Below are 23,004 nucleotides of genomic sequence, written 5' to 3'. Positions count from 1 at the left end.
TGCCTCCACTGAATGTAGGAACAACAACTCCAGTCCCTTGCTTGGACAGCAGGCGGCGGTAAATCTCATTAAAGGCACGAACCCGTTTACTGAACAGAAGAAGAAGAAGAAGAAGAAGAACCATAGCAACGATTAAAACAAAGATGGCGGTGTCAGCTGCTGTGTTCTGGTCCAGTTCAACACTATTCTGTTTATTCCTCTCGTTTACTGACGTCACCACGAACGAAAACACAACAAGCGACAACTTGAGTACGACGCCTGGTGACCAGGACGTCACATACGACGTTACGGACAGTTATACACCGACACAGACGACAGAGTTTGACTCCACACCGCCGACACCGACACCGACACCGAGCTCCAGCAGCACCGAGGAGCCCGTCCAGCCGACACCGAGCTCCGGCAGCACCGAGGAGCCCGTCCAGCCGACAGAGGAGCCCGTCCTGCCCACCGTGCCCGCTGAGCCGACCGAGGAGCCCGTCCAGCCGACAGAGGAGCCCGTCCAGCCGACACCAAGATCCGGCAGCACCGAGGAGCCCGTCCAGCCGACAGAGGAGCCCGTCCTGCCCACCGTGCCCGCTGACCCACTGCCCGTCTCCGGCATCCTGCTCACCCCCGTCACTAACGGTACTATTCTCAATTATTAGTATTATATTAAATAGCTATCCAGCTTAGCTTTACACTCTGTTAGTTAGTTCTTGTAGTGCCAGTTAACATAAGTTAAATCAAATCCTCTGATGGTAATAAAGACAACTTTAAACCGAGATGTTTTTACATGGAGTTTGGTGTGGAAGTTGGAGGTCTAAAATACCACAAGTAGGCTACATTTGTGTTATGTTTACATACTAGCATTTCAAATTTCTGACTGAAGAAATACTTTACATGCTTTAGAAACAATATGTGAACATTACAACTATTTATACATAAACACATATAGAAAATAATAACTAGTTGTGCATACACATCTGCTCATTCAAATATCCACCTGCACACACACAACCATATCATAGATGTACAGGTACTGGGACATATCCTGCATAGCTTTGCAAAATGCATAATATACACACATTCATACACATAATGGCCATGTAATGTACACTGATCAGCCATAAGTCAAGTCAAATTTATTTCTATAGCACATTTAAAACAACATGAGCTGACCAAAGGGCTTTACAGACATAGGCAGAATAAAAACAGGTCAACAGAGCAGACAACAAAATCACACATATCCACAGACAGAGACCAGGATAAAATCCATGAGTAAAAGACTGTTATAATGAGCATTATAAAAGGCCAATTAGTAATCACAATTCAAGTACATTCAAAAGCCAAAGAAAAGAGGTGGGTCTTCAGCTGTGCTTTGAAACATAACATCATAACATTATGACCACTGACAGGTGAAATGTATAACATTGATTATCTGGTTACAATGGCACCTGGCAGTGGGTGGGACATATTAGACAGCAAGTGAACATCTTGAACTTTGAACTTTGTGTTGGAAGCAGAAAAAATGGGCAAACGTAAGGATGTGAGCGACTTTGGCAAGGGCCAAATTGTGATGGCTAGATGACTGGGTTAGAGCATCTCCAAAACTGCAGCTCTTGTGGGATGTTCCCGGTCTGCAGTGGTCAGGACCTACCAAAAGTGGTCAGAGGAAGGAAAACCGGTGAACAAGCGACAGGGTCAGACCCGAGGCTCATTGATGCAAGTGGGGAGCGAAGGCTGGCCCGTGTTGTCCGACCCAATAGAAGAGCTACTGTAGCTCAAATTGCTGAAAAAGTTAATGCTATTTCCGATAGAAAGGTGTCAGAACACACAGTGCATCGCAGTTTGTTGCGTATGGGGCTGCATAGCCACAGACCGGTCAGTGATCAGTGTATATTCATACAGCATATAACCACACTGAGGTCATATAGCTCTGTCAGATAGTCCAGAAGATGGGTAGCTTTGTTGAGTAAATGTTCTGTTTTCTCAATAAGATGGAAGAAGTTGGATAAAGGAGCTTTGTTGTGAGGATGTCTGTCTAACTTGAGCTGATGTGTGTGTTTCAGTTGACAGCTTGTGTCCCTGTGACGAGCACAAGGATGTGTGTGACATCAACTGCTGCTGTGACAGAGCGTGCAGTGAGGAGGTGGCTCTGTTCACCGGCTGCTCAGTGGACACTATCAGGCAAGTCTCCCACCTGGTCCAAAGGGAGGGGGGGGGGTCTTTCTGCTTACTAGCCTCTTTCATAAATCTCAGTCCCAATGATTCATAAGTATCCAGGAGCTGCAAAGTGTTGGCACTGTAAGTCGGCAGGAAACAGAAAAGACAGTTGATTTCACTCACTGTCAATTCTCAAAAGCCACTATTGAAATAATGACAGAGCATGGACAAGTATAGGCTGGGTAAAAAACATTGAGGAGGAGTAGAATCACCTGTACTCTAAAAGCTCAGTGTGATGTTCATTACACCGCACTAATTACATCAGTACAACAACACTGTCATGTCATACTCACCACTCTGCTGCTCAGTTTCTCTTTTTTAAACAGAAATACTGTTTTTAATACAAAAATTAATTACAATCACTTACACTCTCGAGTATATGGTTAAGTCACCGCTTCAACACATTTCAAATTAAAAGCCTAGAGGACATGGGAGGGATTACAGTAAACCCTTTGAGTCCCTGGAAGGCTTTGAATGTGAAATATATCTGTTTCAGTGACAGTAGCTCAACATACATAGATGGAGCGAAGCAAAATGGAAGTGTCTGAAAACACTATGTGTGACATGACTCCGTAGTTGGAATTAATGCTGTATATGTTATGTTGAATTAATCAAGACAAAAGGGCAAACACATGGGAAGTGTTGAGTTTGTATTAACAGCAAGTTAAAATAGGATCTAATCAGAAAACAGGGAGGCCTCTTCATAAAATATGATAAAATATGCAACAGGGGAAATTAGAAATAAAGGCATGTCTGTAATAAAGCTGTTTCAAATAAAAGATCTAGTTCTCTCTGCAGTACATCACTTCTACGAGTCCGGCCAGTGTTTTATAATTTACAGTAAATTAATTCAGTTTGACTTGAATTCATATAAAAGATTTGAAATATGATTTTATTCACAAGTCACAGTTAACTTGTACATTTATGTTGAATTACATGCTTGCTTCTGGTCATATTTAATGACTCCTTTTCCATTCCGTATCAGTATGAATAGGACTCCTCAATTTAATGTTCCAAACAGGTTTACACATGAAAGTAACATCTGTCTACATACAGTACATGTACAGGCTCATCTTTGGTGTTTCTTTTTTGTTTGCAGTGGCGAAAAGCAGCTGTGCAGCCACGACGTAGCATCCTACTCTTTAAGGAGCACAGTAGATGGCTACTCCGAGCTACAGTCGTCTGTCCGGAAGGAGACTAATTATGACATCTTCTGCATTCAGTCGCAGAACCGTAAGTCATTAATGGTGTTCATTTGGATTAGAAACGACCTATGAATAAAGCATTTTTAAGAAAATATCACTTATTACTTAAAGGGATACTTAAGAATTGTATAGTAGTATGAGTTACTTCTCCATAGCTGGTGTATCACCTACAGTAGATGGAGTTTGGAGAAACAGACAGGAGTACCAGCACGGGAGCAAAGCAACGTACTGCTGTGGACGGAGGCAGCAGCTAAACAGATTTTGGACACCTAAAAAATTGATATCAGTGTATCCTATATTTACAATATTTTCCCCAATTTACCTTCCCGTCAGATAGCCCTTTCTGACGGGGAACTGAAGCCGTTATATCCGTCTATGTTCTCTTCAAAGCCACCAGACTCCTTTGATAAAAACAGTAATTTTACCGCACAGACCACAGGAGTGGCTGGTCTACCGCTGCCTCGATCGGTTAGTTAGTTTGTGTTATTGTGTGATTTTGGTGAACCTTTTAAAACATCAAAGTTGTGTTCTGCCTATGTGATCTGCGTGGGCCTTTTTTTTTAGGTGTCTAGAATCTGTTTAGCTGCTGCCCCCGTCCACAGCAGTACATTGCTTTGCTCCCGTGCTGGTACTCCTGTCTGTTTCTCCAAACTCCCTCTACTGTAGGTAATACACTGACTATGGAGAAGTACCTCATACTACCACACTTCAAAACTATCCCTTTGATGCTGAATTTAAAGGATAAGATTGGTGTAATTTTCCTAATTTTTAGAGTATATTATACAGAATATTGTTGTATGGCCACTTGTAGGCTAATATAGACCACGAACTGTATGCAGCCATGTCACAAACTCTTTCTCCATCTCCACGTCCGTCTCAGTTGCTGACTATTTGTTCTGTCTAGGTGTTGATGGATTATCTCATCCCCCTCCTGTTCTGCCAACTGACAGCAACTTTGACTCACTCTTTAAAGAATTCACCAACTTTATCTTTGGCTCAGAGGAGAACAGTGGTCAGGTGTCCACTGCAGAGCTCCAGGCCTCGTCTGGATACCAGGCGAGTCTCTGTTTTAACTGTTAATCTGTCTCTGTTTTTTCTCAACTTGTTTATTTGTAATTATCATGAAGCAATAGCAATGTTCATTCTGTGCTGATGGTTATTGGTTTCAGTATGGCGATGTGATGGTGACAGCAGGAGAGAGTGGACAGAGAGGGATGTTCTGGGTGCCAGCTCCTGGTCTCACTGCTGACTGTATGGACACCAGTCCTGCAGGTAACTCCTACTCACTGGAAGATGGGACTGTGTCACTTTTGCTGAACTATGGTGTCACTGCGGCAATTGTGTGACTATTATGGGATAATGATAAATGCTAAAACATAGTGTAATGGTAGCACAAGTAGAGTTATTAAGTCAGCAAGCTGACTCAGTAATATCAGTTACATACTGTACATATAGATGGTAAAATACAGCGCTTTTATCAGCCTCAGTCCGATATATATATATATATATATATATATATATATATGCATATATATATATATATGTATATATATGCATATATATATGCATATATATGCATATATATATATATATATGCATATATATGCATATATATATATATATATATATATATATATATATATATATATGCATATATATATATATATATATATATATATATGCATATATATATATATATATGCATATATATGCATATATATATATATATATATATATATATATATATATATATATACATATATATATATGCATATATATGCATATATATATATATATATACATATATATATATATATATATGCATATATATATATATATATATATATATATGCATATATATGCATATATATATATATATATATATATATGCATATATATATATATATATGCATATATATATATACATATATATATATATATATATATATGGATATATATATATATATATATAAATATATGTATATATATATATGCATATATATATATATATATATATACATATATATATATATATATATATGTATATATATAAACGGCTCATTCTAAGGTAACAAAAACACGATTCTTAGTTTCAGGTGATTATACACTAAAGCAAACATATTATATTCCATTTCTGCCAATAGTTACACACTGTTCCTTTAAGGGTCTGAGTGTCTGTATTTTGGCTACACTGTTTATTATAAACGTATTATAGGAGCTGAGGTTGAACTTTCAAAATTAGAAAAGAAAACATAAAAAAACTCACAAATGTATACCATATCCATTAAGCCTAAATGATCAAAAATTAAAAACTAAAAAGCCCAAAACGTCCCTAGTGATGCACAAGGTTTAAGTAGTGTATCACAATACAAAGGTTCCCCAGTATAAAAGCTGAATTGGGTTTATATAGTGTACTGAAATGGAATGTGCTTGATTTTTGTTACATTTGGTAGTCTTTGACAGGTAGTGACTGATTTGAATGGGTCCTCACTGAAACACTGTTAGGATAAGAAATAGAAAGATCTTTGTAAACATGTCACCCCCATAAACACCATACCATGCATAATGTGGAGAACTGACTTTAAATTACTTGAATACGTTTGCAAATCGTATGCAAAACTGTATTTGCTGAACACTTCAACAGTGTTATGACAACTTCTAACAACACAGGACAGTTATGAATGTTATATTTAAGATTTGACCAGCACTCATGGACATGTCGCATGACTGCTGTCATAATACATGATACAAAGTACAACACAAATAAAAGACAAACCCAGTAAAGGTTGATAAGTCTGAATTATACCCTGTAACAGGAGAGTGGTGTAGTTACGCTTCTTCAGAAACTTCAGAGAAAATCCATCATGCTTTTATGTAATCATATTAAGATTATTTCATCTTTTGTATGCCATTATTTTTTTTTTAAATATTTCTTTCAAATCCACAGCTTTCAAAGAGTCTGACATTTTAGGAAATATTCCTCTTTATGTCGTATTGTAATTTCATATTTCAAACATGCTTAAAAGAATTTAAAGGAATATAATTTTTTCATTTTGTGTGCGCGTTTTTGCTTTAGTTTTTTCCTGTTTGTCTCCCCAGCGTTCCTAAAGGATCAGAGCAGTCGGTGTTCCCGGCGTGTGGTCCTGCAGCAGAACTGCAGCACTCTGCCGGCCCTCCGCATGGACACCTATACCACCATCCGGCTCTTTGCTGTGAGTCTCAAGTTTACTCTGCCGCACACTGCTGTCCACCCTCAAACACTCTCAGACATCATCAGTGAGGGATGTTTAATGTACTCCAGGGGATATACTGGGATTAAAGGAGCAATCCACCTGATTTACAGCACACAAGTCTTTTGTGAGTTCCCTAACTTTATGGAAGTGCAACACTTAATAGCTCAAGTACTCTTTGAAGTGATATAACTGAGTTCCCCTTTTTGTTAACCTTCTTTTCTGAATCTGCTCCAGCTATTATCTTCTTAACAGAAATATTGGAGGTAGCTGGAAAGTGTTTTGGATAAGAGAAAAAACGTAACGTGGATGTTTGTACAAACGCACAAGATGAATGAGCTACTGCATTGGAAATGCTTAAAACACAGAGAAACTACAAAAAGAGAATCAGCTGATGTCAAGTTAAAGATGTTAAAGTAATCTTTTCCACTCTACAGGGGAAGACTGAAGATGCAGCCGTAAGTATGCCTGCTTTTTTTGTTTAACTCTGAAACGATCTGTCAGTTAATTAGTTGATCGACACAAAATTAATTGACAACTATTGTGATAATTGATTAACCGTTTAAGTCAGATTAAATCAGGTTAAATGCCACAACTTCATAACAAACTTCTTGAAACACATGTAATACAAAAGAATGCCTTCATATATGTGTATATAGTCACACTGCCTCTTTTTCACATGCCTTCACATCCCCTGCCTAACCAGGAAATTTAGCAAGACACTGACATTCCTTTTGCGCAAAGAATAGACAAAAACTTGTCACACAGCACATAGTGCAATAAGTTAGCACAGACAACAAGTTGAGGTTAACTGCTGCAATGTGAGGACAGGAAAACACTTTTCTCACATTTCTCTAACAACTTTATGCTCAGTTACCAAGAAGAAGGAAGTATTCAGTTATTGTCACACTTTGCTTTTTGCTTTTTACATTACTGCAAACTATTTAATCAAACTATACTGGTGGTTTCTCAGAAAGGTTTTTCCTACCATCCATGGATTCATTTTAGTATGGTATGAAAAACAAACAGTGGGGACTTGAAACTTGATTGTGATATCTAATCACCACAGTGAACACCCTGTTTGCTTTTAACGTTTAACGCCCATGATAAGATATCTGTAAAAAAAAAATAGACGCCAATGGAAATTAATGGCGGGCTGGAATGCTGGTACCACACTGAAACAAGCAGCAGTGCTTTGAGCTAAGTGCTCACATCAGCCATGCAAAGGTGCCATGCCATTATTCCGATGGCCCATCATTCCCGAAACTCCAATAGTCTGAAAAAAGTCTGTTATCCTGAAAACATACTCCCAATAATACACACTCTCCCTGCAACAAACAGAAGCACATGGTTAATTATTATGCAAAATGGGTTTTTTTTCTGCCATAGCAAGGCATGACCCGTCCTACTCAGCCTCTGATTGGCTTACCCTGATATTCTTACCCTAACCACTCTCTCTCCTCATGCCTAAACCTAACCAACCAACACAACTAAGGCTATGAGTACCAGCCAATCAGAGGCAGAGCAGGACGGATGCCTTTGCCAGTAGGAAAAAAAGAAATCGGAAAAATATAATTCTGCATAATAATTAGCCACATGCTTCTGTTTGTTGCAGGGAGAGTGAGTGTTTTTGGCGCAACGGTGGGTGTTTGCTTTCAGGATAACGGGCTGTCGGACAAATGGGCAGTTATCTGTGAGGACATGCTCACAATAACAATGTTAACATGCAAATGTTTAGCAGGCATCATTTATTTTTTTTTATCATGTTCACAATCATAGTTTAGGGTGCTAACATATGCCAACTAGCACTGAACACAAAGTACAGCTGAGGCTGTTGGGAATATCATTATTTAGCAAGTGTGTGGTCATAAACCAAGGTATTGGACACATTAAATGTTTGACCCGATAGTGGCGCTAGATTAAAAGTCAGAGGGTCACAAAACGTATTATAATTCATCCTGAGGAGAACATGAATGTCATGGTAATCCATCCATTAGTTGTTGAGATATTTCAGTCTGGACCACCAGTAAACAAACTGCTGTAAATAAGAGCACAGGATGAGTCTGAAGAAGATTTGGGTGAAATAAATGTTAATAAGAGTTGACTAATGTGGGTGTTTGTGACGTTGCTGGAGGTTGTTCCTGTGGAGGTGGCTTCAGTCATCCTGCAGTCTGTTGATGGGACTCAGACAGAGCTAAAGATCAGCGGTGGAGAAAACCTCAACCCTGTTCTCCTGAATCCAACCCTCTGTGCTAATGTGGTGCTGAAGGTGAGTTGACCAGACTCCAAACACATGACTGTCTGAACCTGTATTTTTGGATTCATAGCTGAAATTGTGGCCATAGAATGAAAACTCTTGCAAATAAAAGTCATTGTCTGCTGGACCTATTAGACTGTTTTGTCTCCGTAGGTTGCCTATGTGATTCGGTACAACCCAGCTGGTGAGATAGTGAATGTGACGGTGTGTCTGGTACTTGGATTTGTCCGTGAGGCAGCGCTGTCCTTGGAACAGGAGTTCCATATCACATTTGTCCAGGTAGTGTCTCAACAAGACATTGTCTATGTATCGTGGAGTGTTAGTCACCAAAGGTTTATTTTTCTAGATGATACAATTTTTGTAGTGCTTCTGTATGTTGCACTCAGAACTACTAAATGATGTCATAGCCTAAGGGAGGGATTGGGTCCTTGCTGGTAAATTTGCATTGTGAGGGCAGTCTAATAGGTTTTTTTTTGCATCTCAGTCGTTGAAACTAAAAGAAATTTTTTCAGTTTCCTCACCTTGACATTGAAATAGCAAATCTGCGGCCTAAATAAGCCTCTCTGCTGCAAATGTCCACAGCACTACATTGCTTTGCTCCCGTGCTGGTACTCCTGTCTTCTTCTCCAAACTCCATATACTGTAGGTGATACACTGACTGTGGAGCAGTACCTCATACAACCCCACCTCAAAACATCCAAACTATCCCTTTAACACATTTATTACAACTTTTCTGTGATATACTTAGTAGCTAGTATTTGGCTTTATTATTTGTTTTGAAGGATCTGAGTGAGTAAAGCCAAAGAATCACATCTCCAGTGTCTCAGGGAACCTATTTAAATAATCTATAGCGAATGGTATAAAGTGCATGGTGCAAGTGCATTTAGGGCGTGTCCAACTCTACATTTGCTGGTTAGACGACGCATAATCTGGGCACAAAGTAAGGCGCAAGGGGCAAAAGGGTTGGATTTAGTCTCTTAATTAATCATAGGTGAAGGCAGGGTCTGAAATTAACTTTTTTTCACTACCTGCCACTGTGGCAGTCAAATTTTATCTGCCACTTTTGAAATCTCTGCGATAAATGAAGGAATAACATTTTAGATCTGATGTCATTCAATGTTCGATATATTTTACACAAAAAAACATTATATACATGGTAAATTACAGTGTTCACCGTGGAGGGAGGGTAGTGTACACAGTACTGTACTGTACTTTGTTATTGTTATCTATAGTGGTTATTTGCATAAAAACACACAATTCAAATGATTATGAATATTTAAATATTTGCTTTGATTGATTGAAAAAATCTTGGAAAGTTGTTAGGGAAGTTAAACAGGTCATAATTCTCTCTTTAATATCTATTTTTATATTGTTGTGAAAACATCTCCTTCAAACAACTGGATTTATTCAAGTTTCTCGCACAAAAACTCAATTTTACGAGATTACATTTGAACACATCATGATAACGTTGTAATTTACCTTCACCCAATAATAGTCCTTTTTCCTGAGCAAACTTTGAACGCCTCATAACAATAACAACTGAGTGGCAACTCCGTTAACGTTAGTATCTATCTCCGCTATTTAACCAAGCAGGACTGTGCTGCTGCCCACCTGCTGCTGACAGGTTACGTTGTTATTAACTCTCATCCTGTTGATTTCAACACAGATTTGTTGATCACACTGTCGCATGATCATCAGGGGAAAAACAGGGTGCGTCATTGTGCAGCGTAACTGACGGAAAGCATTAATGAAAGAGGAATCGATAGTCACGGAGGGATGCGATGCCAAGAAAGAGGACAGCTACGGTTCTCTATTCCCACCTCTAGGGTTTTCCCTGCCTGACAAAGTGGCAAGTGTCCTGATGATTTCACCCGCCAATGCCAACATTTACCCGCATTTGGCGGGTGTTGGGTGCTAATTTCAGACCCTGCTGGGTGTAGTAGGTATAACATGAATGAAACCAATCAGAGTGGCATCTCCCATTCCCTTTAAAAGACAGGTGCGCCCGCACATTGGCACATTGCTTTTTAAATGGTGGATTCAGCAAATTGAGGAAGCGAGTCCTTTTCTGTGGCTTTCTACTGCCTCAAGATAGCAATGTGTCAACAAAGCACCTGACTACACCTCATTTTAAGACCAACTCGCCCATGTACTTGCAACCACAGATTGGCGCAAGTACATTTCCTACTTACACAAGGTGTGCGCCGGGGCGTGAAAATGACAGCTGTCTTGGTTTGAAACTAGCAATGATGATGGTTGTGCGCCAGGTGTCAGATAGGGTCCTCAGACTCAGTCAGTCAGTCTTAGACTGAGAGAAAGAAGGAGGAAATGCTATACAGGCAGCAGAGAATCAGACATATTAACTATGCATTTAAAGGTCCCATATTATAAAAACGTTTTTTTATTATAAAGCAGGCTAAAGTCCTATATAAATACTGTGAAAGTATCAAAACACTCAATCCGCAGGGAAATACACACTGCCCGTATTCAGAAACTCTGAATTTGAAACAAGCTGTCAGGATTTCTGCCCATTCGTGATGTCACGAATATACAATATTTAGACCCTTGACACAATTTTAAACGTAAACATTCTAAAAGTGTCCCAGTTTATTCCTGGTTGCAGTGTAAGTGAATTACATCAGCTGACAGGAAGTAAACATGGACCCAAACTGTTGCCAGGCAACGCAATTCCGTTGAAATGCACTAAAACGGAGCGTTTCAGACAGAGAGGGTAAATACAGGCATATTCAGGCTGACAGTATGAGGAAAATAAAGTTTTTTTTTAACATTACAGCATGTAAACATGTTCTAGTAGAAACACAAAATACAAGTATGAACCTGAAAATGAGCATGATACGGGGCCTTTAAGAGTAGATGGATGCTACTGCTCTGCTGGACTTCAGGAAATCTCTCAACTACCCCCCACGGCTGCCCCTGGACCACGTTTAAAATGTTGCCCTGGCTACAGCCCTGTATACGCCTGCATATGAATACACTCACCATGGTGTTCAGAGGGGAGACAAAGCTTCTGCCGTGGTCAAAGCAGAGACTGTCAGATATGACTGAAAGCTCTGTAAAAAAAAACTAGTGAGTGGACCGGCTCTCTTCATGTGAGACTGCAGATTTGTAAAATGTATTAGAATCTAATCCGATGATGTAGACATCCTTAGCACCCTTAGTGTGCTTAAACTACTGACCCTTTTGATATAACAGTAGCAAAGACAATTGGCTGTGGGCTATGTTTTTAGACTAACTGCGTGTGATGTATTTTGTGTCTATTAAACAGGAGGGTCGGCAGGAGGTGGCCGTCCACTACGGTGGAAATCCAGGTTACGTGGTTGGACTACCTCTTGTATCTGGAACAAGAACAGCAGGATATCCTTTACCGGCCTGGATACTAGATTTCCCTTTATATTTAGATTTATAGACGGTAGGAATCAGTGTGAATATTAACATTTTAATCATATCTTTAGACAGCAGTAGCAAGGCTACTTTGACAGTGTTTGATGAGAAGGGGATGACGTTCTGATGTGCTACGAGGCCCAGGATTTGTCCTTAACAGTCGTTGACACGGGGATTGCTCGAAGCATCGACCCCAGAGACACACTGTCTCTTCTCCACAGCGCTGAGGACCAGGACTGTCTGCAGGGATCACATCAGCATCTTCCTGTCCTGTTCGGTCTGGATTCTGTGTCCGGCTGCACATTAAGGCAGGACTTCTTTACACTCTTCAAATCTGATCACGTTGTCTGAAATACATACTGTATGTGATGGTGACTTGTCTTGTCCCTGCAGACTGGAGGATGCTGCCAACTGCTCCCTGGTCTTTCAGGTGCTTTTGGATGTTCTGAGAGGACCAAACCGTGTCCAGTATGTGGCTTCTTTTGGAAACACCCCGTTAGACTATCCACTGGACTGGGTGCCAATCGAGAACAACTTTAATCCCGGGGTGAGCACAGTTTGAAAACAGAAACAGAGACTAAGGTCTAATCAAATCCTGAATCTGATTGGAGATGTTTAAGCCAAATCGGAGCAATTAATAACTATTTTATGTCTACAATATAATATTCCAGTGCAATTTCTTTTGTGACAGTTTGTTTGGAGTCCTTACATCAAGTGTAAAAGTTTTTTATTTTTGTATTTCTTTGAACATTGTTTTCCTTTTTTGTATTTTTATTAGTATTTTTTATTTAATTATTTTATATTTATCTATTTATTTTATTTTTCTTTATTCATTTCACTCATTTACTTGTGGTTAGTGTTTTTTTAAATAAAACTGTGACATCAATCACTCTTCACGTCATGTCACCTCTGGATTCTAATTCAAAATTCAGGTCGCTGGATTTTCCCTTAAATAAGTTAAAGATACTTCATGTTGACAGAAAAGTAATTTTATTTTTGGAATCTGTGTTCCTAACAAAATCACAAAACATCAGCTGGTGGACACGGTGGTGGAATCCACCTGGCTTATAATTTTTTAATATAATTTGTGCTACTTATTTTGATCTTTAAATCAATGTTAGTCCACCCTGTACATGTTTCCATAGTTGAAAACACAGTAAGAGATATTTGCTTTTATGTTGTGGGGCCACGATCCAGCAGTATGTTTGTGTTCTGCAGGAAGCACAGAGTTGCATCATCCCGTTGTCACTTCATTTAGAAATCGGATGGACTAAATATGGATCCTTGGTGAACCCCCAAGCTCAGATTGTGAGCATCAAAGAAGTAATCCAAACCAACACCACCAGTTTGGTAAGACTCGCTTTTTCATAAATACTGGCAGGACACTTTAACAGATCTAGTAATTTCTAGATCAGAATCAGAACAGAATCTAATCATTTCTACTGTGTCTGACTGTCTTGTTTTCCCACAGGACATGTTGTCTGGAGGCAGCAGCATCCTGTCAATCAGGAGCTCTGTGGCCTTCATACCAGTTTCTGCTGCTGCTCTTCCTGGTTACAGAGCGACGCCCACCATCGATGCCAAACTGCCCTTTGACTTCTTCTTCCCTTTTGTCTGAACAGCCCACAAGGACTCTTCTTCCCTTTTGTCCAAACAGTCCATAAGGGCTCCACTCACCAGTGTAGGGTAACATTTACCATACTCATTGGTTTGACAACAAGCACTGTTTGTATGATCAATGTGTTCCTGTATATTCTGTGAATAATGTATATAGGATGTTTGTAAAAAGATTATTTAACAAATGTTTTTTTAATAAACGAAATCACTTAATTTATTGACATTGTTTTTTTACACAACATACAATACTTTTAAATGTCACTTAGCAGATGTACATTTAGTTACATGTGCAAGTCATCAGTGTGAGGAATCATTCAAATATTTACTATGAAATCAAGGCCATGACCTTGTAGCTTTATGGAGTGATATCCAGTAGCATCTGAATATCTGACATTCATTAGAAATGCAATGTATGCAGCCCTTTAACTGGTTTCCATCACTATAATGACAAGAAACCTGGATATGGATCTACTGATACAGGTATTCAAAAAAAGAAGATTTTCCCTTTTAATATAGTAACGGTTAAGGATTTGTAAACAAGCAGTAGAAATACTGAAATCAGGTCTAAAATACAAGTTTATCATGGAATGTATAATTTGAAAATAGTGCAGAAAGGTACGTGATATAAAAGATATTGAACAGTAGCTCCACAACAGTTAGCTTGATGAGTTATAAGTCTATGCCGTGCTTCTTCAGGAGGTCTTGAAGTTTCTGGTTCTCTTGTTCCTAAGGTGGATGGAGACAGACAGAGAGAGGAGTCAGTCATTCAAAGCGTACCCACCCACTGTCAGCTCAACTGTGCTAGCCCAAATATCATGGATTTCTGTCTTAGCCATGGTGAGGTACTGTGATTTTAGACATCCTTGTGTCCATATTCCCAAAGGTTTTGTGAAGGAAAGATGCATTATGCACAACCGGTCTGATCGTCTGACTACTCATCTTTGTTTGTTTGTTCCCTGTTGGACCTATTTTTAGCGCCGTCGCCACATTCGGAGCCCTCGGCCTTTACTTTGGTTGAGTACAATGTCATCGTGACTGATAGGACCAATTACCTGGGCTGCAAAAGTCAAACCTAAGTTTCATAAACTCTTAAACTCACCAGTTTATCGCTGCGCTCCTGTAGCTCTGTGACTCTTTGAACCAGGTGGTCATAGCTCTCCTTCAGCTTGTGGATCTTCTGGTGCGCACGGGTCTTCACTGACACCAGGATACCTGCAACACATTCAAACACAGTCATCATCTCCATGTCAAGCAAATATACTGTACCAATCTAAATTACCCTGTTTTAACTTATTTCACCAAAAGATCTATTTAGCCACAAATAAATATGTTTTTCTGGGTGATATACCTCTTTATACAATGTATATGATCATTTATTCATAATAAAGTCCGAATATTTTTTTGAGACATGCCAGATCTGCACTTTACAATTTGTTGTGACCATTTTCCACAGATTTGCCACCAGGACTACTAAAGTCCAGGGCCAGATTAACCCGCTAAGGGGCCCCCATGGGCACCTACCAACCAGCCAGTGGAAAAAGTAACAAGAACACCTTCCAATCTAATACAATCCATTGCATCATCACCACAAATATTACCATGATGTGTCAGAAGCTGACGATTATAAGCTGTATATAGGTATATCCATCCATCCATTATCTGTAACCGTTATACTCTGAAGCCCTGTACGAAAAGCGGCGGTCCGATCACAAGTGGCCACTGGAGATGCAGGTGGAGACGCATTCTAAAGCCAGGTGTGAACAGACGTACTCAGAGCTGTCCACTTGTGATCGGATCACCCACGACGCATGTTAATACCAGGTCTGAACAGGGCCAAAGGTTACATTACTGAAGCTCAGATAAACCACAATATTTTAAGTTATAGCAACCGAAAACCGTTTGGTTACAAACATCAAGCAGGGTCCTGCTTTAAAGGTGCAAAGTGTAAGATGTGGCCAGAATTTTAGTTTAAAACATTCAAAAAATGAACTACCATTCTCAACAGAATGTTGAAGAGGTTAAAGGTCCCATATCGTGCTCATTTTCAGGTTCATACTTGTATTTTGGGTTTCTAGTAGAACATGTTTACATGCTGTAATGTTTAAAAAAACAACTTTATTTTCCTCATACTGTCTGTCTGAATATACCTGTATTTACCCTCTGTCTGAAACACCGCTTTAGTGCATTTCAACGGAATTGCAACATAATTGCGTAGCTAGGCAACAGTTTGGGTCCATGTTTACTTCCTGTCAGCGGATGTCATTTACATACACTGCAACAGGAAATAAACTGGGGCACATTTAGAATGTTTATGTTTAAAACCGTGTAATGATCTAAATATTGTATATTTGTGACATCACAAATGGACAGAAATCCTAACGGCTTGTTTCAAACGCACCATTGCTGAATACGGGCTGTGTGTATTTCTCTGTATATTGAGCGTTTTGATAGTTTAACAGTATTTATAAAGCACTTAAACCTGTTTTATAATATAAAATACATGAAAATCTCACTTTTTACAATATGGGACCTTTAAAGTGTTGACTCTTCGTCTATGTATTGTGTTGCAGAGATATTTACTGAAATGAGCATGCTAACCAGCTAGCCACGGCCTGTCCTGTCTGGTAATACCACTTGTACCTTGAAAGGCGATAGTGAGTCACTGATAGTGAGTCACTGCAGCAAAGTGTCACTGACCGTTGATAATTCTGGCCACCCTCCAGAGTCGCAGCAGGATGAGGAGACCCGTCCCCATGAAGGCGTCTTCATGGAAGATGAAAACAACGTCCAACACGAAGGAAATCACCACCACCAATCCGTCAAACATCTCAAACTTGTGTTGGAAGAACTCCAGGCGGTAAGCAAACAGCTTCCCAGCCAGCTCCACCATGAAGAATGTGAGAAGAGCCAAGCTCAGGAAGTGGAACACCTGCAAACAAACCTCATGTGTCAGTAAATGGTATTATAGATGAGAACTATGAGTGTGCCTGGAGTGAGTGGACAAATGTGTGTCTCACCTCAGCAATGTGGCCATGATTCACTTTTATAAGAGACAGATCTATAAGCAGCTCCGCCAGAACAAAGATGGCATCCAGGATTACCAAACACACCACCAGCACCTGGAAGCAAAGTCAGACAACCAGTGGAAGGTGCTTCTCTTCATACAGCAACTTAAAGAGGAACTGCACCGATCTCGCACATCAAAGTCTGTTTACAGGAGCTGGGGAGAACTACTGCATAATGTGGAACAAGTAGTATAAAGTCTCCAGAGGGAGACACAAAAGGCTGACAAATGTCCTCAAGTGATGTCACTTGAGTCAGCGTCGGCTGGGTCTGAAGAATACGAGTAGATCTGGAGGTGTGGAGTTAGAACACATCAAGGCTATAGGCTTACAGGCTACATCAGCTACTACTAACATAACATACAGAATATCTGACTGTACTGTCAGCACTTGAATTGCATTGTGGGCAATGTAGGCGCCAGGTTTTGGCAAGGAAGAAGAATGTATGGCATTAATAAGACATTATCTCTGGTTCAGCGTCATCCATTTTTATCCATTTTTTTTAAAACAGTCATGAGTCTGACAGTGTTATAGAGTGCAATCCTAAAACAAGTAAAATGACAAACATTTGCTGGTTCAGCTTCTCATATTATTTGACAATCTTATGCTTTTTCTCTGTTTTATATCATTGTCAATCTTTGGGTTTTGGACAATGGTTGGACAAAACAAGCGATTTGAAGAGGTTACCTTGGACTGATATACCAACAGATGCATGGAGAAGATTAGAGAGGCATACCTGGAACCGCTCGGAGCTGTACAGCCTTTGCAGTGAATCCCTGAAGGTTATCGTAGTTGGAAACTGGCCAGTGGCCGGACTCAGCTCCTCGCTGGTCGCATGCAGCTCTTCATCCTCCCACTCGACTGGCTGCCGCTGCTTATCGCCCACACTGGTGAAATAGCCCAGGTACTGAGCCATGGCGGCACGCTCTACGAAAGGACTGGACCAAAGCCCCACCTCAGGTCACCTCAGACAGAAGAATGGAAGTGTGCATTTCAATTTAAATGTATATCAGAAGCTGTACAGCAAGATTACACAGCAGTACTACGTCATAGATTGCAACTTACAAATGTTGTGTTATTTCAGGAAACCCCTCTGGTTGGCTGTGCCACTCGATAACAGAAAAGCCAAAAGTTCGAAAAGTTGCAGACTAATGTAAGTCAGTGACAAACTGTTTTTCTTCCACACTGAGCTCTGTAATACATGTCAGCATCTGGGCAGATTTCTCCACTTCTCCTTTTTTTTTTTTTAGGTTTGCAACATATTATTGAGAAAGCAAACCATCTCACTCTGATGTCAAAAGGAAGCTGTAGGAAGCTGCTAGCTGAAGGAAGAAAGTCATGAGATTGTTCATGCTCTCTCAGTTTCCTTCCGTTAGATGAGGTCAGGACGTGGGGAGTATTGAGTCTAGAATTTACCAGCCTAACAATTCTTTGGCTAGAAGAGCACATGATTTTTTTAAAGGTCCCATATTGTAAAAAGTGATATTTTCATGTCTTTTATAACATAAAGTAGGTTTAAGTGCTATATTAATACTGTGAAAGTATCAAATCGCTCACTCCCCAGAGAAATACACACAGCCTGTATTCAGAAACTGTGCGTTTGAAAAAAAGCCATCAGGATTTCTGTAATTTTGTGATGTCACAAATGTCCAATATTTAGACCATTTTTACAGTTTTAAACGTAAACATTCTAAATGTGTCCCAGTTTATTTCCGGTTTCAGTGTATGTGAACGACACCTGAGGCCTGTACTACGAAGCAGGATTTGGTGTTAGCGAGGTAACTTCAGGTTTAACCCTTCAGGGTTTTCCATCCTACGAAGGTGGATCACTTCTTACTGGGGTAGATCGCCATGGTAACTGATGCTGAACAGCTAACCTGCTTCGGAGCAGGTTATGTTCCAGATAAGAGATAAACTCGTATGAAAGCACCGCCTACTGACCAATCAAAGCTCGGTGCGCAGATCGTATGGTAATATTACACAAATACGAAGAAGTTTAAGTCATAATCCAGACTAAAAACAACACAGTTTAACACAGATTAAACTGACAGATGCAGGAAGGACAGCTGGCATGCTGTAGGTGCTTCCCGCTTTGAATTATATTTTCATATTTTTTTTTTAACTTCCTCTTGAGTCCTTTCCACACCGCCTGAGACGGTGTTTGAAAGAAGGTTCAAATAGTCATACACGCCACAATATTATTAGTGGGCATAAATTAGGTGTAATCCAGTCATCCGTTATACATTTAAAAGCTATTTATATCTCGACAAGTATATCTTACTTTTGAGTGTTCCCTTAAATTAATAGCTGTTAATTTACGCATTCACATATCGGGAGTTTTTTTCTCTTGCCAGCTGTCCTTCCTGCATTTGGCAGCTTCAACTGTGTTACTTTTACTGGATTATGTGTTTAAATTCTTCGTATTTGTCTAATATAGTTTACTCTTTGTAAAATGTGCCACTCTGCCTGTCTGTCTATCTGCAAGTCTGTAGACATGTCCATGACTGTGATTGGTCGGATGCTGTAAACACCGCCCCGTTCATGTGAACGCGCTCATAACCAGACTGAGAAACCCTCCTGGGTTGATTTACCGAGTTGATAACCACCTTCGTAGGGCCGCTTAGCGTGATCTCGTTTGTTAGGGTTAGTGAAGCCAGATAACGAGAAGAGATAGCCTGGGTATGTTGAAATCGCTTTCGTAGTACAGGCCTCATCTGACAGGAGATCAATATGAACCCGCACACTGTTGCCTAGCAACGCAATTACGCTGCAATTCCGTTGAAACGCACTAAAACGGAGCGTTTCAAATAAAGGTCCCATATTGTAAAAAGTACGATTTTCATGTCTTTTATATTATAAAGCAAGTTTATGTGCTTTATAAATACTGTGAAAGTATCGAAGCGCTTAATATACGGAGAAATACACACAGCCCATATTCAGAAATTGGGCGTTTGAAACAAGCCGTTAGGATTTCTGTCAATTTGTGATGTCACAAATATACAATATTTAGACCATTACACGGGTTTAAACAAAAACATTTTTATGTGTTCCAGTTTATTCCTGGTTGCAGTGTATGTAAATAACATTAGTTGACAGGAAGTAAACATGAACCCAAACTGTTGCCTATAGCAATGCAGTTCTGTTGCAATTCCGTTGATATGCACTAAAACGGAGCGTTTCAAGTAGAGGGTAAACACAGGAATATTCAAGCAGACAGTATGAGGAAAATAAAAGTTTTTTTTTTAAACATTACAGCATGTAAACATGTTCTAGAAAAAACACAAAATACAAGTATGAACCTGAAAATGAGCATAATATGGGACCTTTAAAAGTCTAATTATACATATAGGCCAACTACAAACAATACACCAAAGGTAGATTTTCATAATAAAACATTCATCCCTCCATGAATATAGGCTATGGAGAAATTTTGAAATGTAAAATAACAGATTGGTCTGCAGCACTATAATAAACTAGAGAATATTCAACCAGATTTAGCAGATATATAGTTCAGCAGCAGTTTGTGTCTGTTTTAGTTAGTGGTGTTTTGTGCTTATAGGGCTCGCAGCTGTCGGCCAGTTGGACTAAAACTCGTGATAAAACATCCGTCTTATTCGTTTGTGCCAACCAAGCGTTTTTTACTGTCAGTAACGTTAAACTGCGGGTTGAAGGTTGAAGTTAGTGCGTCATGGCTGACGTTGTTAGGCTCATTTGTATACCAGTAACCGTTATATCGGATTAGATGACTTACCTTTGGCTTCTTCTCCACTTTCTCCTTCACATTAAAACACTCTGCTCCTCTCTGAGAAACAAATCTGTGAACTTCCAGCATAAAAAACTCCGCCTCCCTCTTCAAACCAACCAGCCCCCTTCTCCTGTGAGACAGACAGCCTCCTGCCAGACTACGGTTAAAATGTGGAGGTTTTATTGTGTTGCACTGAGCTGCAAACACTAAGAAGCACCTTATGGCATTTCTAAAATACACATTCCTATAAATGCTTCTTGGTTGGCTATATGAGCCGAATTAAAGTGCTGCTCCTTAAATGTTGGTCAAGACCTTGGTGGTAATTACAGACTATATGTTCATCGTTGCAAGGCAATTAGGATTAAATGTATGTGTTTTTGGATGAAGTTTGCTATATGAAATAACAACCTGAAGGAGCTGCAGCTAATTGGCATTTCCCAAAAGGGGTTTTGCATCCTGAATGATCCTGTCAGGCTTTCTTTTCTTTTTTGCAGTAGTTTGAAGCGACGGTATAATCACATGATTTATGTTAAAAAGGCCAATAGGCTACTTTTAATTAAAAGTTTATTATTTGAGGGATACCTGCATCCAATAAATAGCTTTGAGTATTAAGACCCAGATTAAACTCCTTCTGTGCATTATAGCTGTGCTGCTGCTGTGTATCTAAAACACAACAATCATAATACTGTGTTTTAAGTCATGTTGTCAAAACTAGCACTTTTAATAAACTCTGTGGTGAAGAGTTGTCACCCATTAGACACTGATGGTGTGTGTGTGTGTGTGTGTGTGTGTGTGTGTGTGTGACCACACTGCCACCTGCTGGCTTTAGGTTATATTTCACAAATATATGAATAATGTATCAGGTCTAAACCAACTGCACATCACATGCAATTCATATAGAGGAGAGTTCTGGCTGGTTTGATTACAAAAAATATTATTATGAGAATTTATTATGACTATTATTATTATTAGGCTACTAGGATTTATGATATATATATGAGACGTTCTACATAATTATTGAAGGGACATTACAGCAGAACACAATAAATTAATATACAATAATATAAAGACTAAAACGTTTAGAGTCTGTCCTCCCCTTTATGATGGGGACACTTCAGGAGACAGCATCCAAAGGAAAGAGCTGAGAACTAAATAACACTCAATTTCAAATGTGTAAATAACATTGTCAGATAGATTCTGCCAGACAGCTCTGGCCAGGTCTCCACCTACAGCCTCTTCCAGCAACCTGCCCAGTTACCTCTTATCCTATTGCCATGTGGAGATCTAAGTGGAAAAGCAGGGACCAGAGATACACTTGTAAATACAACCCAACATATCAAAAACATAGCTCTGTAATAATAAATTAAATTATTTTCCTTCTCACAGGTAACTCCATTTGTTGACACTGATGCTGAACTTCATGGTACAGAAAGAGCTCTTCTTCCTCTCACTAGTCTGAACTCAGCCCTTTATGAAGGGTTTATAGGTATTTAATGGCTTGAAAATGCTTGTGTGTCTCACCTAACAAGTCATCATGTCTGCAGTTGAAAATGCTAGTAAGACTTTAGTTTATCTTCTGATAATCCATCAGTCAACCAAAATTATAAATGTTAATGAATTCTCATAGTAATCCATCAATTGTGTAGTTGTAAATGTAGTCGTTTATGAATTGATTTTGTTTGCAATACCCTGCAGATCTTTCTCAAAGTCAGTGGTCAAACATTCATCTTCCTGATGAATTAAAGAGCTAGCTGATGAAGGATATTCCACAACCTGGCATCCCAAAACCTATTCGGTAACACTTACTATGTAATAAGGTAGACAAAAATGTGAGTAGTTAATAGGGAATGAATGTGAATCTCACTATTAGTGAACCATTAGTTAATGAGTAACTCCCAATCAAATTGTCAAGAGTAGGTAATGATTACTTAATTAAAAAAAATGAACCAGGGTCTAACTGCTAATGAACCATTAGTTAATGAGTAACTCCTAAGCAAACTGTATAGAGTAGCTAATGATTATAAAACAAGACTGATTTCTTGTACCTTTAGTAAACATCTTTAATGGTATTAATAAATCCTCCTGGCTGTGACGTTTCAGCCCGTTCTCATTCCCAGGGCAGACTGTCAGAAGTTATTGAGACCACCACATTGTTAACTTGTCTTTTCAAAGCATTTGTTGATGCACCTTATTACTACATGTGATTTATCTGTTGTCTTGGATTCACCTCTGATAAATTAGAGCCAAATCACCAGCGGGCACAAAGGAGGTCTGCACAACG

General features: G+C 39.4%; 2 protein-coding genes across 4 annotated transcripts; one reads left to right on the top strand and one right to left on the bottom strand.

Annotated features, from left to right (window-relative positions):
* The first annotated feature begins 83 nt into the window (after positions 1–83).
* On the top strand, positions 84–14,127 carry tctn1 (tectonic family member 1). Its single transcript, XM_074647844.1, has 16 exons — positions 84–380; positions 417–469; positions 551–627; positions 2,052–2,169; positions 3,305–3,438; positions 4,315–4,466; positions 4,580–4,682; positions 6,510–6,622; positions 7,078–7,098; positions 8,775–8,909; positions 9,051–9,176; positions 12,184–12,272; positions 12,470–12,607; positions 12,693–12,846; positions 13,518–13,649; positions 13,771–14,127. The coding sequence occupies exons 1-16, from the start codon at positions 144–146 to the stop codon at positions 13,915–13,917; spliced, it is 1,929 nt and encodes a 642-aa protein (XP_074503945.1). The 5' UTR covers positions 84–143; the 3' UTR covers positions 13,918–14,127.
* hvcn1 (hydrogen voltage-gated channel 1) lies at positions 14,104–20,884 on the bottom strand. Of its 3 annotated transcripts, none has more exons than XM_074647846.1 (6): positions 20,730–20,884; positions 17,715–17,943; positions 16,934–17,035; positions 16,614–16,845; positions 15,016–15,128; positions 14,104–14,642 (listed from the first exon to the last, which is right to left on the bottom strand). In XM_074647846.1, exons 2-6 carry the CDS (start codon positions 17,892–17,894, stop codon positions 14,586–14,588), a joined length of 684 nt encoding a protein of 227 aa, XP_074503947.1. In that variant the 5' UTR covers positions 17,895–17,943; positions 20,730–20,884; the 3' UTR covers positions 14,104–14,585. The 3 variants fall into 3 exon arrangements, with proteins under 3 accessions (XP_074503947.1, XP_074503946.1, XP_074503948.1); XM_074647845.1 differs by having other exon boundaries at positions 17,715–17,933; positions 20,730–20,844; XM_074647847.1 differs by lacking the exon at positions 20,730–20,884 and adding an exon at positions 18,044–18,149.
* Between the last annotated feature and the right edge of the window lie 2,120 nt (positions 20,885–23,004).

The sequence above is a fragment of the Sebastes fasciatus genome, chromosome 10 (assembly GCF_043250625.1).
Source record: "Sebastes fasciatus isolate fSebFas1 chromosome 10, fSebFas1.pri, whole genome shotgun sequence".
In the NCBI taxonomy this organism is placed as follows: domain Eukaryota; kingdom Metazoa; phylum Chordata; class Actinopteri; order Perciformes; family Sebastidae; genus Sebastes; species Sebastes fasciatus.
This window is presented reverse-complemented; position numbering and strand designations above follow the sequence as displayed.

Excerpts from the sequence above, each read along its gene's own strand:
- hvcn1 (XM_074647845.1), bottom strand. The coding sequence starts at position 20,810 with ATGCTGGAAGTTCACAGATTTGTTTCTCAGAGAGGAGCAGAGTGTTTT. Across the intron at positions 16,846-16,933 it reads ATCATGGCCACATTGCTGAG|GTGTTCCACTTCCTGAGCTT; the intron begins GTGAGACACACA and ends GTTTGTTTGCAG. Across the intron at positions 14,643-15,015 it reads AGGAGCGCAGCGATAAACTG|GAACAAGAGAACCAGAAACT; the intron begins GTGAGTTTAAGA and ends CATCCACCTTAG.
- tctn1 (XM_074647844.1), top strand. The coding sequence starts at position 144 with ATGGCGGTGTCAGCTGCTGTGTTCTGGTCCAGTTCAACACTATTCTGT. Across the intron at positions 2,170-3,304 it reads TGCTCAGTGGACACTATCAG|TGGCGAAAAGCAGCTGTGCA; the intron begins GCAAGTCTCCCA and ends TTTTGTTTGCAG. Across the intron at positions 6,623-7,077 it reads CCACCATCCGGCTCTTTGCT|GGGAAGACTGAAGATGCAGC; the intron begins GTGAGTCTCAAG and ends TCCACTCTACAG.